This window comes from Silurus meridionalis, chromosome 12, assembly GCF_014805685.1.
Source record: "Silurus meridionalis isolate SWU-2019-XX chromosome 12, ASM1480568v1, whole genome shotgun sequence".
Classification (NCBI taxonomy): Eukaryota; Metazoa; Chordata; class Actinopteri; order Siluriformes; family Siluridae; genus Silurus; species Silurus meridionalis.
The window spans coordinates 2800174-2814623 of record NC_060895.1 but is presented as its reverse complement, the minus strand read 5'-3'; the positions used below and the strand labels follow the sequence as shown (position 1 = coordinate 2814623).

The 14450-nt window shown below is 44.3% G+C and overlaps 1 protein-coding gene across 1 annotated transcript; it reads right to left on the bottom strand.

Annotated features, from left to right (window-relative positions):
* Nucleotides 1-1455: 1455 nt before the first annotated feature.
* Nucleotides 1456-13685, bottom strand: cwf19l2 (CWF19 like cell cycle control factor 2). The gene is given in 20 exon segments (XM_046863505.1): nt 1456-1795; nt 1864-1965; nt 2060-2140; nt 3038-3193; nt 3290-3406; nt 3644-3699; nt 3702-3855; nt 7338-7475; nt 8260-8376; nt 8469-8546; nt 8986-9094; nt 10703-11069; nt 11072-11336; nt 11604-11719; nt 11956-12049; nt 12146-12268; nt 12374-12481; nt 12653-12772; nt 12858-12968; nt 13549-13685. Coding segments are annotated over 20 exon segments (2643 nt in total). The 5' UTR covers nt 13642-13685; the 3' UTR covers nt 1456-1657.
* Nucleotides 13686-14450: the final 765 nt, after the last annotated feature.

The window sequence follows — 14450 nt, the reverse complement described above, 5'->3', positions numbered from 1 at the left end:
TTATAGCAGGAAGACCATCCACATTTTTCAACCCATGGAAAGTATATCTTCATGGAGCTGGAACAGCTTTGGGTCTCCTAGTTAAAGTGAAGGGAACTCCATGCTCCTATACAAGTGTGTCGATTTAGTGGTAACAGTTTGAGGAAGAACCAGATATGGCTGGAAAAGTCAGGTGTATCGATACTTTTGTCCATACAGTGTATCAATCTGCAGAATTTTTTAATTACTGGCCTCCAAAGAAAGCAAGACCACGTCCACAGTAACAAATAAATTATCATTTATGATTTCATAGAATTCGACACACAGGTCAATGAAAATAACCCACAACAGGATTTAGGGCCTTTAGGCATGTTATGTGTGTCAGAAAATAGATCATCATTTAGAGCTGTGTGAAGAGAGAGAGAGAGAGAGAGAGAGAGAGAGAGAGAGAGAAAAGGAATATAGGTCATTTCAAACTGTGCAACACACTACGTCCCTGTTTTGCCTTCAGGACATTTTTCTCTTTTTTCTGTCTCAACCTGTCTGCTCATTTTCTCTGTCCCTTCCTGTCTCAGTGTCTTTGCCTAATCTTTCCTCACTTCCTCACCACCTTCCCTTCATGCACCGTTTTGTAGGTCTTTGCTCACAGATATAAACCCCAATCAATTTGTCACAAAAGTGGAAGAAACACAGAGGACAGAACAGCCTGCCTCGCTGAGAAACATGGGCACAGATTTGTGGAGGCTCTGTCTTGTCTGATGTATGATGTGAATCATTTGTTGCGTCATCCGATCACGTCACATGTAGATGGCAGCCAATCAAAGCTCACGTGACCTCTTAAGACGGCCAATTGTTTTATACCTCGCTCAAAGAGAGATTGCAGCAAAGATTGCTCCAAGGAAGATTGCTCCTACCACTGCTAATCATCTGCAATGAAGCATGATGGTGGCAGCATCATGGTGTGACAATTCTTTACCTTAGCAGAGACGGGAGACTGGTCAGGATTGGGGACAGAGCAATCCTAGCATAGATTGTGGCTAAAACAGAGGAACTGATAGATACCAGAGTTGGAGACAGAGACACGGGGACAGGTGGATACAGGGTCATAGACAGGGTGAGAGGCAGATAAACAGTAATAGACAGAGGGTTAGAGAAAGGAACAGATAGATTTAGGGGCAGAGACTGGGCTTAGACTGAGAAACAGGTAGATAAAGGGGCAGAGATGAAAAAAAACATAAATAAGGGGGTTGGGACCTCACCTTGATTCAGAATCTGTGGCAAAACCTTGGGGGCAAATGGCAAGATTTCAGCATGTGGATGTCCAAGAACTGCACACTTGGTCCACAACTTTAGTTTTCTATCTTGGCTGATTTAATACATTACTGGGTAGGAAGGACATTGGGTACACTTTATACACATGTACATCATCTCAATAATTAATCAATAAAGACACAAACACATGTAACAACACAAATGTTTCATAAAAAAACAACAAAACTTTAATGTTCCAGCTCAACGATATATCATTTGACAGTTCAGACTCCCCGTGGACTCCCCGTGGACTCCCCGTGGACTCCCCGTGGACTCCCCGTGGACTCCCCGTGGACTCCCCGTGGACTCCCCGTGGACTCCCCGTGATTCTGCACCTGACCCCTCCCCCAAAATGAATGCAGTTCTCTTATTGGCTCTTGGTGCAGTCAAAGGTTTTCCACCACTGCGAGAACTGCAGGACCTTTTTCCGCTGGTCATCGAAGTTCTCTCGGATCGGTTTCCTCCATCGTCTCGGCTCCAGGTCCAACATACCACCGAGGACTTCCTGTGAGAACGCAGAGTGTCAGGATACGTTGCATAAGCATGTGTATGCGCGTGTGAGCGGATACTTACTTTCCCAAAGTAGTATGGAAACTTGTCCTGATTTTCAATGACGTGGGCGAATCCTCCCTGCAAACCGAAATCGACAGAGAAGTACGGCAAACCACGAGGAACCTGGACAAACACACGCAAACAGATGATGCATGATCCCACTGAAGAGCAAAAGATAAGGGGAAGAGCCTCAACCAGGAACAAGTGTATGTCTTACAGCCTGTCTAATGTTCTTGGAGGACAGGTCCACCAGCTTCTTATTCATCGCCCACTCCTCGTCACACTCCATGATGGCTTTCTGGACACACAAACATGACACAAGAATGTATTTTTGTGTGTTCAGGACAATATAATCAGCACAGCTACCTTATCTGCCCTTGTATATATCTGTCCCACTGCCTCAACCTCCATTTCTGCCCCTGTATCTACCTGTCCCACTGCCTCAGCCTTCGTCTCTGCCCCGTATCTACCGTTCCCACTGTCTCAACCTTCGTCTCTGCCCCTGTATCTACCGTTCCCACTGTCTCAGCCTTCGTCTCTGCCCCTGTATCTACCTGTCCCACTGCTTCAGCTTTCGTCTCTGCCCCTGTATCTACCTGTCCCACTGCTTTAAACTCCTTCTTTGCCCCTATATCCAACCGTCCCCTTGCCTAAACCCCCATCTCTGCCCCTGTATGTACCTGTACCACTGCCTCAGCCTGTCTTTGCCCCTGCATCTATCTATCCTTCTGCCTTAGTCTTTACCTCACCCTCTTTATCTGCAGATTCATCCGTTTTATGTTCTTTTTCTTGTCTTAGGCTCTGTACCTGCCCTCATATCTGTCTTTTTGTCTGAGATTCTCAATCTGTCTCAGGCCATTTCTCTTTCCATGTATCTGTTGCTTTATCTCAGACTCCCCATTTACCCCCTGTAAATGTATGCCCCTCTGTCTCAGCCTCCATCTTTACCTCTTAAGCTATCTGTCCCTTTGTCTCAGCCTTCATTCCTGCTCTGTAGCTGTTTGTATCAGATGCTTTCTTTGCCCAGGTATCTATCTGGTTCTTTGTCTTAGCCTCTGTCTATGAGCCTATATCTACCTGACCCTCTGTCTCAATGACTGTCCCTGGCCTTGCATCTATCCATCCCTCTGTCTCAGCCTCTTCCTCCACCCCTGTATCTATCTGGTGGTTTCTGTCTCAACGTCTTATAAGTTACCTTGAAGTAGATGGGTGCCATATCCCCAAGCTCGCGTGGAAGTGGAACACACTCGTACAGCATATGTATGCGCTTCTTAGGGTTCATGTGAGTTTCAAGAAAAACGCAGTCGAGACCTTGAGACTCAAACATCTGAACCAAAGACTTGCGGAAAAGCTAAAGAGAGACGGGGAAAAAAGTGACGATGTGAATTTAATTTGCAGGTGTGCGTGTATGCTTTTGTGTGTGTGTCTGTGCGAGCAAAACAGATACCTGAACTTCATTCCACACATCCTCGTCTAAGCCAGTTGAGCAGCAGTGGTGCTGCAGTGGAGCAATGAGACAGTGTCCCTCAGTCAATGAAACACTGTTAGGAAGGCAAAGATACACCTATACACACACACACACACACACACACACACACACACACACACACACACACGAGGTTTTAGCTGTAGTAGCATCGTAGTCAAATAGCATACGTGTAATTATTAGCACACAAGGGAACTAATGGGGTTGGTGAAAGTTTCGACGCATGACATTCAACAGCGTGTAAAGATAATTAGTGTTTGTGTGGGCGTGGGAGGAAGGGGGTAGTTTGGCATAGGTGGGGTAATTAGCACTTACCTTTGCCCCGATAGCCACAACCAGGTGTTTGGGCAGCTCGGCGTTGCTGAAGCAAACGGACATTTATCCATTCGAGCTTCAAGGCGGCGCCCCTCTCCCATCGCTCGGTTCTTCGCTCTCTCTTCATCAAGCCCCTCCCTTTCTCTCTGAGCCGCGCTCGATACAAACATGTCATCCAGTGTGTAGTTATCACCATCCTGCTTGCCCATCATCTAACATGCACACACGCACAAGAACTTTAGTACAGGCTTTAGTACGTCATTACATTCTTATTGCTTCACCACCTCGTTACGCTCCGACCGCTTCACCACCCCGTTACGGCCCGACCCCTTCACCACCTCGTTACGCCCCGACCACTTCAACACCTCGTTACGCTCCGACCGCTTTACTACCTCGTTACACCCAGCCGCTTCACCACCTCGTTACGCCCCGACCGCTTCACCACCTCGTTAAGCTCCGACCGCTTTACTACCTCGTTATATTCTGACTGCTTTATTACCACAATTCACTCAGACAGCTTTGCTATTTTATTACATTCTGATAGCTTTACTACCTTGCTATGTTTTGACTGTTTAAATACCTTGTTACATTTGTAATGTTTTGACAGCTTTACTACCTCATTACATTTTAATTGCTTTACGTACCTCAATACACTTTGACGGCTTTACTACTTTGTTATGTTCTGATAGCTTTACTACTGACCTATGTTTGGATGAATTTACAACCCAGTTAGTTTCGTTATGGTCAGACAGCTTTACTTCCATGTCACGTTCTGAGGACTTTTCCTACCTTTGAAGGCTTTACTACCTCATAACGTTCTTACGACTTTACTACAACATGTTCTGTCAGCTTTACGACCACATTACATTTTTATGGTTTTAATACCTCAATACGCTCTGACGACTTTACTTCCTTGTTACGTTCTAATAGTTTTACTACCTCGCTATGTTCTGATGGGTTTCCTACCTAATTACGGTCGTTATTTTGAGACAGCTTCACTACCTCGCTACATTCCGACAGCTGTACCACCTCATTAGGTTTTAATGTCTTTACTTCCTTGTTACTTGCTGACCATGTTGGACATGTTGAGGCTTTACTACCTCGTTAAGCTCAGAGCGCTTTACCGCTTGTTACGCTCAGACCGCTTTAACGCCTCGTTACGCTCAGACCACTTTACTACCTCGTTACACTCAGACCGCTTTACTACCTCGTTACACTCAGACCGCTTTACTACCTCGTTACACTCAGACCGCTTTACTACCTCATTAGGTTTTGAAGGCTTTACTTCCTTGTTACTTTCTGACGGCTGTGTTACCTTTACTGCCTCGTTACGCTCAGACCGCTTTACCGCCTCGTTACGCTCAGACCGCTTTACCGCCTCGTTACGCTCAGACCGCTTTACCGCCTCGTTACGCTCAGACCGCTTTACTACCTCATTAGGTTTTGAAGGCTTTACTTCCTTGTTACTTTCTGACGGCTGTGTTACCTTTACTGCCTCGTTACGCTCAGACCGCTTTACCGCCTCGTTACGCTCAGACCGCTTTACCGCCTCGTTACGCTCAGGCCTCGTTACGCTCAGACCGCTTTACCGCCTCGTTACGCTCAGACCGCTTTACCGCCTCGTTATGCTCAGACCGCTTTACTGCCTGGTTACGCTCAGACCGCTTTACTGCCTCGTTACGCTCAGACCACTTCACCACCTCATTAAGCTTAGACCGCTTTACTACCTCGTTATATTCTGACTGCTTTACTAGCTTGTTAAGCTCAGACCGCTTTACTACCTAGTTACACTCCGACCGCTGTACTACCTCATTAGGTTTTGAAGGCTTTACTTCCTCGTTACTTTCTGACGGCTGGGTTACCTTTACTACCTCATTAAGATCAGACCACTTTACTACCTCGTTAACCTTCAACCACTACATTGTTACTCTCCGGCCGCTTTTTTACCTAATTGTGCTCTGACTGCTTTACTACCTTATTAATTTTGGGCAGCTTTTTTACCTTACTACTTCATTGTGCTCTGACGGTTTTAATACTCTGTTACATTCTGACTGCTTTACTACCTCATTACGCTCTGGTGGCTTTATTACCTCACTGCCTCATTGTGATCTGACCGCTTTAATACCTTTTTACATTCTGACAGTTTTACTACCTCGTTACACTCTGTTGGCTTTACTACAGTATTACACTGATGGCTTTACTACCTCATTACATTCTGAAGGCTTTACTGCCTTGTCATGTTCTGACGGCTCACTACTGCGTTTCACTCTGACCGCTTTACTACCTCTTTACGCTCTGGTGGCTTTTTTACTTTGTCATGATCGTTATGTTCACATTCTGACAGCTTTACTACCTCATTACCTCCTTATGGCTTTATGTAATTCTTTCTTTTTTTCAAAAACCGGAATCAGTTTATTGTTCTTCAGCCATTTTCAATTTGTTTGTTCAGTAGGTTCTTACTTATTTCAGAGCTCTCTTTTTTTAGGATGTCCTTCATGCTGTTCTCTAGGTCCTCAAGTTCTTAAAGCTTTCGTACATGTTCATGCTCAGTATATACTGCACTGAACGGATCAATGAAATCAAAACAGAATCAGAATTTCTATAAAATATCGTTCTCCACCTTTTCTAACAGGGTTTTAGGTATTTTATAAAGTACTGCACTATTCTTACTGGGATCAGTTGTGTGTGTGTGTGTGTGTGTGTGTGTGTGTGTGTGTGTGTGTGTGTGTGTGTGTAAAGACATCATCTCCGTGGCAACAAGTTCTATGGGAAGTGTGTTCTTGTCCTTGACATGTTTGATTGACAGAGTGAGACATTGCATCAGTGTGTATCAGTAGATGCGTTAGTGTGCGCAACTCATACGCACATGTACACACACACACACACACACACACGCACGCTACAAAGACACAAAACTGCTGTTGCTGACTTGGCATTCATCATGCACATGCAGCTAAAATAAGTACATATTTTTAGCATAATCGCCATGGTAACGCTAGAGCATTTACTCTAGAGAGAGAGAGGGCGAGAGAGAAAGAGAAAGAAATAGAGAGAGAGAGAAAGACAAAAAGCTAAAATGTGCAATGTTTGGCACTTTCATTTCCAGTCTCCATGGTGACAGTGACGTCTTTCTAAGTTTATTAATACAGTTTTCACCCTCGATGTTTTACACACACATACTCGCTCTCAGGGAGAGCAATGAAGAAAGGCAGAGAGAGATGTTCACCATCTGTTACATTCAGCGTGAGTGTGTGTGTGTGTGTGTGTGTGTGTGTGTGTGCGTGCATGCTCGTGTGCACATAGGTCGTTGTATATCTGTAAAGGACACAAGATTGAAACCGTTGAAACAGCAATCTCTGTATGTCTGGTTGCCAGATACTGCCTTTGATTGCTAATTGACATTGGTTTCCAGAGACAAAAAAAAATCCATGATCAGATATTAGAAAGCAGTAAATTGTGAATATGGGTTGCCAGATTGGAGAAACACACGACGCATTTGAAGTGCACTTGGATGTCGATTAAAATCTAAGCCACCAAAGTTGATGAATGTATCGGTTGATGTTAGAATGGGTTTGGGTTGCCAGATTGTGTACAAGTGTTAGAAAGGGCTCTCAAAGTGGTCTTGATAATCCTGGTTACAAGTTGCTGTAAATATGTGTGAAGCTGGTTGCCAGATTGTGGCACAAGTACCCACCTTAGCAGCCATTCGGGAGTAGAGGGCATTTTGATCCTGAGCTGAGGTCATCTTCTCCCGGCGCACCATCTCCTTTAGATCCAAGCGATCATCATCTGCAAAGTAACGCACACGCTCGCCGGCGACATGGGTCTCGATCTGCCGTCACACACACACACACACACACACACACACACACACACACACTTAAATGATTTAATCACCCTTGTTGATTATTTGTGGATTAACATTTGAAAGGGTGCTCAAGAGGCTCTTCTCACACACACACACACACACAGAGTTCTGTAAGAGGTGAGAAATAAAGGCAGAAGTGTGTGTTGCTAAGGGTGCCACAGTCATTAGACTGTGAGTCACAAGTTGCTCATACTTACACTACAAGGACAAAACGTTTGTGGACACCTGACCATAAGATTGATATGAGCTTCTTTTTAAACATGAAGAAAGCATATATAAGCTCCACTCTTCTGGAAATTTGTTCCACAAGATTTTGTGGAGCTGTGCGAGATTTCATTTCACCATAATGGTGTTAGTAAAGTCAGGTACTGCTTGAGGTGACATGAGGAAGCCTGCAGTGAAGCTCCAATTCATCCCCAAAGGTGTTCATTAGGTTCGGAGCTCTACAGCAGGAAGATCTTCCACTCCTAACCCCTGGAAAGCGGATCTTCATGGAGCTGGCTTTGTGCACAAACAGCTAGAACATGTTTGGGTCTCACTGTCCAAGTGAAGGAAAAACATTTCCAGAGACATCTAATACAATGGTGAGTCCAACGTCATGGAAACGGTTTTGCTGGAAAAGTCAGGTGTGGGAATACTTTTGTCCATGTAGTGTTTGGAAAAGTTGTTAAAAAATAAATGAATTTGCAATAGTCACAGTTCCGGGATTGCAGAATTAAAAAAACGGAAAGGAACGACGGATTCTTACCGCTTTCTTCTTCCTCCGCCCACCTTTCGGCTCCACGTGCTGGGAGGAGCCGCTGACCGGCCACGAGTGTCCCGATTGGTCTGTTCTGAACAAGACCACTTCCTGTTCCGCCTCCTGCTACACAGACAGCAAGAAGGGCAATTATAACATACGGACACACACACAAACCATACAGACACTGCACAGCACACACACAAACACACACACACCTTTTTGGGTTTGTAAACCTGATTCTCTCTCGCCTTCCGCGCAGCTTCTAGCTGAGCCTTCAGCGAGTCCATTAGAGCCTACACACACACACACACACACACACACACACACACACACACAATATGCAAATGAGACTACAAATATATGCAAATGAAACAGCATTATGCAAATTAGACATTAACAAATTAGCGCCCCGCTGTAAGACGGGAGCGCATGAGGTTTAGTACATTACTAGTACGTCATACGGTGGTAATGACTGCGATGACCCCTTTTACATGGCATGCACTTCCATACTAATCAGTGTTTACCTCACGTGGAGGATTCGTTTACAATCCCAAACATCTCGCAGCATCATTCTGGGAGATTGGGGAACAACTGTTCTAGATTGAGACATTCCCGCTGTCTTACAGTACACACAGTACACACATATACGCTTTCTTCAGGTTTGAAAACTGAACCACTGGCGGGGAAAAAGAACGAGACCTCAGTGGCCTCAGTGGAGCGTTTTCACCTCACCGTATTCCCCATGAGCTCGGCTTTGAGAAGTTTGGCCCCGAGTTTATTCATCTCCTCGTCGGTCAGGAGAGGCACTTCCTCTTCTTCTTCCTCTTCCTCACTCTCTGAACTGTAATCACAAAGAAAAAAATCCCAACCAATGATCTACTGTTATACAGTGATCCAGGAGTCTATTAGTATCTAATCATCTGTATTTTTATATTCAGATTTACCATGGAAGGGGTTTGTCTTTGCTTTCAATAAATAAATAAACCCTACTTTCATTCCGCATGAAAACGCTAAAGGAGAACCTTCAGCTGTCAGCATGCTGTTCTTCAGCCTCAGCTACATCATTCCACTTCTCAAAGAGCTTCTCCTGCTATATTATTCTTTTCCTTCTTCTCTTTCCTTTCTTTCATGGTCCCGCTTGAATTTACGATTATGTCTTATAATAATATCCTTATATTTTGGGCCCTTTGACGCAGCCGTGTGCAAAAGTTTGCGCACCTACCTTATTGTCAAATAGACAATGTTAATGTTGTTGGATTTTTTTCCCCAGTCGGAAAAACCAAAGGTGTGTAAACTTTTGCACTCAGCTGTATTTATAAGCCACTGGGAGGAATTGGACTGAAATGAACATGTTGATGAAAACATCCTAAAATACAGATTAGCAGTCAGTAGCGTAATAAACTGTAAAGTCTCTCACACACACACACACACACACACAAAGCTAATTTGGGATGTAGCACAAAGAGGTTGATAAAGTTCAGGTCACTGCACAGACACGTGCACACACACAAAATGTGATAATAAGCCACATTTCCTAATAAGTCAATGTGAGCTCTGTATAACAGTGTTTCGGTGTCAGAATGTTTGTTTTAAGTCAACAAGATTGTATGTGTGTGTGTGTGTGTGTGTGTGTGTGTGTGTGTGTGTGTCCAAAATGATCCATCATGCAAGCAAACACAGCAGTGCGTGATCTCATCTCAGTAACATAAATTAGCGCATTAGTGTGTTGTACACGTCTCAAACTGGCAACCAGAATTTAGTAATTTTGGTACTGATTAGAGGTCGACCTATTGATCGGCCGGACGATTAATCTGGTCAAATTTTTCGCACTTTTTAATTAATCGGCATCGGCCGATTGTGCATGCAGACCCCAGGTAGGCGCGGGTACAAAAACCTGGTAACCAGTGCACTGACTGGAGAGGGTTGTGTTCTTCAATAAATGTTTCATTTAGGCAACTTTCTGTATCACGTCTTCTTAATTGAGAATTTGATTTTATAACATGAAGGGGGAAAAAAGTCCCAAAAAAATCGACATCATATATCTCCAATCGGCTGCCCTGATTTTTAAACGTAGCCATCGGCCAGAGAAAAATCGGTCGAACTCTAGCGCTAATAACGACAGCCTTCGATTTTAATCTAGAAATCCAAGTGTACACGAACCATGCGCTTCTACAATATGGCAACCCACATGCACAAGGTACTACTTTTTAATGTCTGATCATGGATTTTTTTTTGTCTCTGGCAAAAAACAATAAAAGGCAGTGCATTGTGCGTATTTGGCAACAGGAGAAAATGCTGATTGCTGTTCCAATATTTTTAAACTTGTGTCCTATACAGATATGCAACGACCTCCGTGCACACACACACACACACACACACACACGAGCATGTTTAATGGGTAATTAAGAGTGAACACTGTGTGTGTGTGTGTGTGTGTGTGTGTGTTCACCTGCTCTTCTGCACTGGTGCAGTCCTTCTCTCTTCCTCCTTCTTTAGTGTTACTGACTCCTCCTTCTCTTTCACTCCATCCTTCTTCTCCTCTCTCTTCTTCAACGCAGGGACAGCATCATCATAATCATTTCCAGGTTTCAGGAACTTCCTTGAGCTCTGATTGGAAGAGCAGGTTGTCAATCCAGGCCTCCTAAAGCCCTCCCCCAGAGGCAAGAAGTCTTCAGAGTCTAAGGGTTTGAGGAAACGTCCTCTTTCTCTCTCCGTTCCTCGGTCTCTCGCTATGTCCTTCCGTCTTCCAATATCCTTCTCTTTGTCCCTGTCTTGCTCTCTGTCTCTGTCTCGCTCTCTGTTTTGTCCCGGTCTCGCTCTTTACCCCACTGTTCTCTACCGATGTCCCTCTGCCTTTCCCAATGCCTCTCTCTGTTTCTCTCTCTGTCCTTGTCCTTCTCACTGTCCCTGTCCCTATCCCTGTCCTTCTCTCTGTCCCTGTCCCTTTCTCTGTCCCTGTCTCTCCTCCACCCTTGTGTCCGTCCATATCCCTCTCCTTTCCTCCCAATGTCTCGGTCATCTTTCCTCTGTGAGAAAACGGCTTCCTCTGCTTCCTTAAGTCTCTTCTGAAACTGCTCCATGGACTACACACACACACACACACACACACAAACACAATCAATTGTAGTCTAAAAAAATTTAATTTCATTCAATGTTTATTTGCACATTTGGAGTGATTTAACTTCCAGCACCAAAAGCTGAATCTGGTTGGTCAAACATAACGAGGGAGCGCTAAACTGCTTTCTATCAGTCACCAAGAGGTGCAACAAGCATGGGGTTCCTCAAGAGAGTGTTTAAGGTGTGTGTGTGTGTGTGTGTGTGTGTGTGTGTGTGTGTGTGTGTGTGTGTACCCCATATCTCTCAGCCACCACTTCATCCAGGCTACGCCTCTCTCTCTCGGCCTGCTCCTTCATCCTCTGATAGGACTTCATGAGCCAACCCCGTCCTCCATCATCCACCACGGCCGCTGAGAGAGAGAGAGAGAGAGAGAGAGAGAGAGAGAGAGAGAGAGAGAGAGAGAGAGAGAGCGAGAGAGAGAGAGAGAGAGAGAGAGAGAGAGAGAGCGAGGGACAGAGAGAAACAGAGGCAGGGACTAAATTATTTAATATACTTCGCTCCATTTTTGTCATCTGGCTGATTCACATTTAGCCACGCCCACCAAATTCCATTAAAGGGTTGAAATGTGTGAGAATGTGTGTTTACCTTTAGTAGCTGCACTACTGGCACCTTCCTCCGGGGGCAGTCCACTCCCTCCATTTTTCCAATATGGATTTAGCTCCAATCTGTGAAGGCCGGCCTGAGAGATACAGCAGATGGGCGGGGCTTAAACATCACCCTTCAACACACAAACAGAAATAGGGAAACGCGCCTTTACTCGCACACGTCGCGTCACCTGTTCGATGCTCTGTGCTTTTTCGCGCTCCGCCTCTTTCTCCGCCTCCTTCTTTGCTCGACGCTCGGCAACCGACGTTGTCTTCATGGCCAAAAAGTCAAACGTCATCCACTCGTCTCTCTGCTGAGAAACACAAACGGTCGGCCCATTGTGAGTTTACTGTGGGCGTGTCCCAAATCACACACTTTTTCACGCTTTCTCATTCCCTCTTTAGCCTTTCACACGCACCCTCTCGCTGGAACTGCTGGTGGTCTGTGTCTGAGTCTGATCCGAGACCTTCCATGCTTTATCAACACTTCCTTTTATAGACGGAGCCTCCACCCAATCATCAGATTCCTGCAGATTCGTGATCAAGAGACGTGAAAAAGAACACCAAAGTACAAAATACATCAGAGAAGAAAAGAAAGGCACTAAAAATACTTTATAAACATTAGTATGAATAAGAAACTTGTACTCAGAAGTGTACAATATAAACATGCTGACAAATAAATAGACCAGCAAGAAGACCTCAGAGTTATCAGACGACTGATCGTCCTGGGATTTCGCCTTTTCTTTCTTCTCTTTCTTCTTCTTCTTCTCCTTCTTCTTGGATTTCTCCTTTTTCTTCTTGCTTTTCACAGAATGGTCCTAAAAAGGGGGGGAATAACCACAACAAAATCATTAGGAATAAACATGTGTGCACAGACCTTCTTCCACCCCCACCCCCACACACCTCATTTATCTGCTGCAGCCGCTGCTCAACATCTGGGAGCATCCAGGTGTCTTCACCTCGGGCCTTCCTTTGCTTTTCTTTTCGCTCGTCTTTCTCATACTGACGCTTGGCCTAGCGAGAGAGAGAAGAGAGATTGTTAGGGGTCAGTTCTTTGAGCCTTTTAGAAGTCGATTCTTTGAGTCAGCTTTTTAAGAGTCGACTCTTTAGAAACCTATTCTTTGATTACGTTTTTAAGGAGTCGAATCTTTGAGTCATCTTTTTAGGAATCAATTAATTCAGTCAGGGTTTTTCTTAAATCAATTCTTCGAGTCAGCTTTATAGGAGTCGGTTTTTTGAGCCAGCGTTTTCAAGGTCGACAACTTGACTCAGCTTTTAGGAGTCGACTCTAATAAGCTCTTCAGAAGCTAATTCTTTTAGTCAGCTTCTAGGAGTCGGTTCGCACTGAACATAACACACAGTTATATACTGTAGCCGTGCGAAGGTGAGTTTTAAAGACCTGACTGAACTCTACACTGGGAGACTTCAGTATTCTAAACAGGACACTTGCGTATACATAAGAAGCGATTTGGCAGTCGGCTAAAAACATTAGCCATGTAGCGCACCACTGCTTCCCGAGCAGCTTTACATTTTCATTAATAATTAATTATTATAAAGCTCGTATCCAGTAAACCTGTTATAAATGCTGGTTTACCTTCTGGAGGACTTCCTCTCGCGCTTTACGCTTCAATTCTTTATGTTCCTCAATGCTACCGGCGCTTTGAAACGCACCCGCATAGGCCGCCATGACACTACCGGAAACCGAGGCGTGTGCGGTGCCGCAAACACGGTCCGAGGTGTCGTAACGAGGCACTGCCTAGCAAAAATGAATAAATAAATATATAAAATAAAGAAAAATAAAATACAAACTAAAGATAAATGTACAAAATAATGGGTCAATACGTTTCATTATAAAACATATGTTGTATAAATAGGACTGAAAAAGTACTTTTGAATAGGAACAGGCTACAATTAGGAATATTTTGGGCTTTATTTGCAAATATTAAAATCTCATGTTAATGTATTCTATTTATATACTTTTTTTCATTTTGAAGAATCTATATGTATATAAAATATATTTGCCGTATGTCAATGTCATATTAAATGCATTCAAAGATACTAAGGTTCCATATAACAGTGACATTATATCATAGCACTGATTTTGTTTGTCTGTGTGTGTGTGTGTGTGTGTGTGTGTGTGTGTGTGTGTGTGTGTGAGAGCCCTCCAGGATAAAGAGACGAGGTTAGACAAAATGAGCTCCCACACTGCACAAAACCATCATCATCAATGCATCCGCTGCATCACAACATGGTCGATAAAGCTCACAGAGAGCTTCTCTCTCTCTCTCTCTCTCTCTCTCTCTCTCTCTCTCTCTCTCTCTCTCTCTCTCTCTCTCTCTCTCTCTCTTTCTCTTTACTCCCCCACACACACCGCAATAAGCCCACCAGTTCTTCTATGACCCAAACATCCGCAGTCATTTATATTCACACTACAAAGTGTACGAATCCAACTGGCTGCATCCCAAATCCAGGCTTATCGTCACACTCATAAAGTGC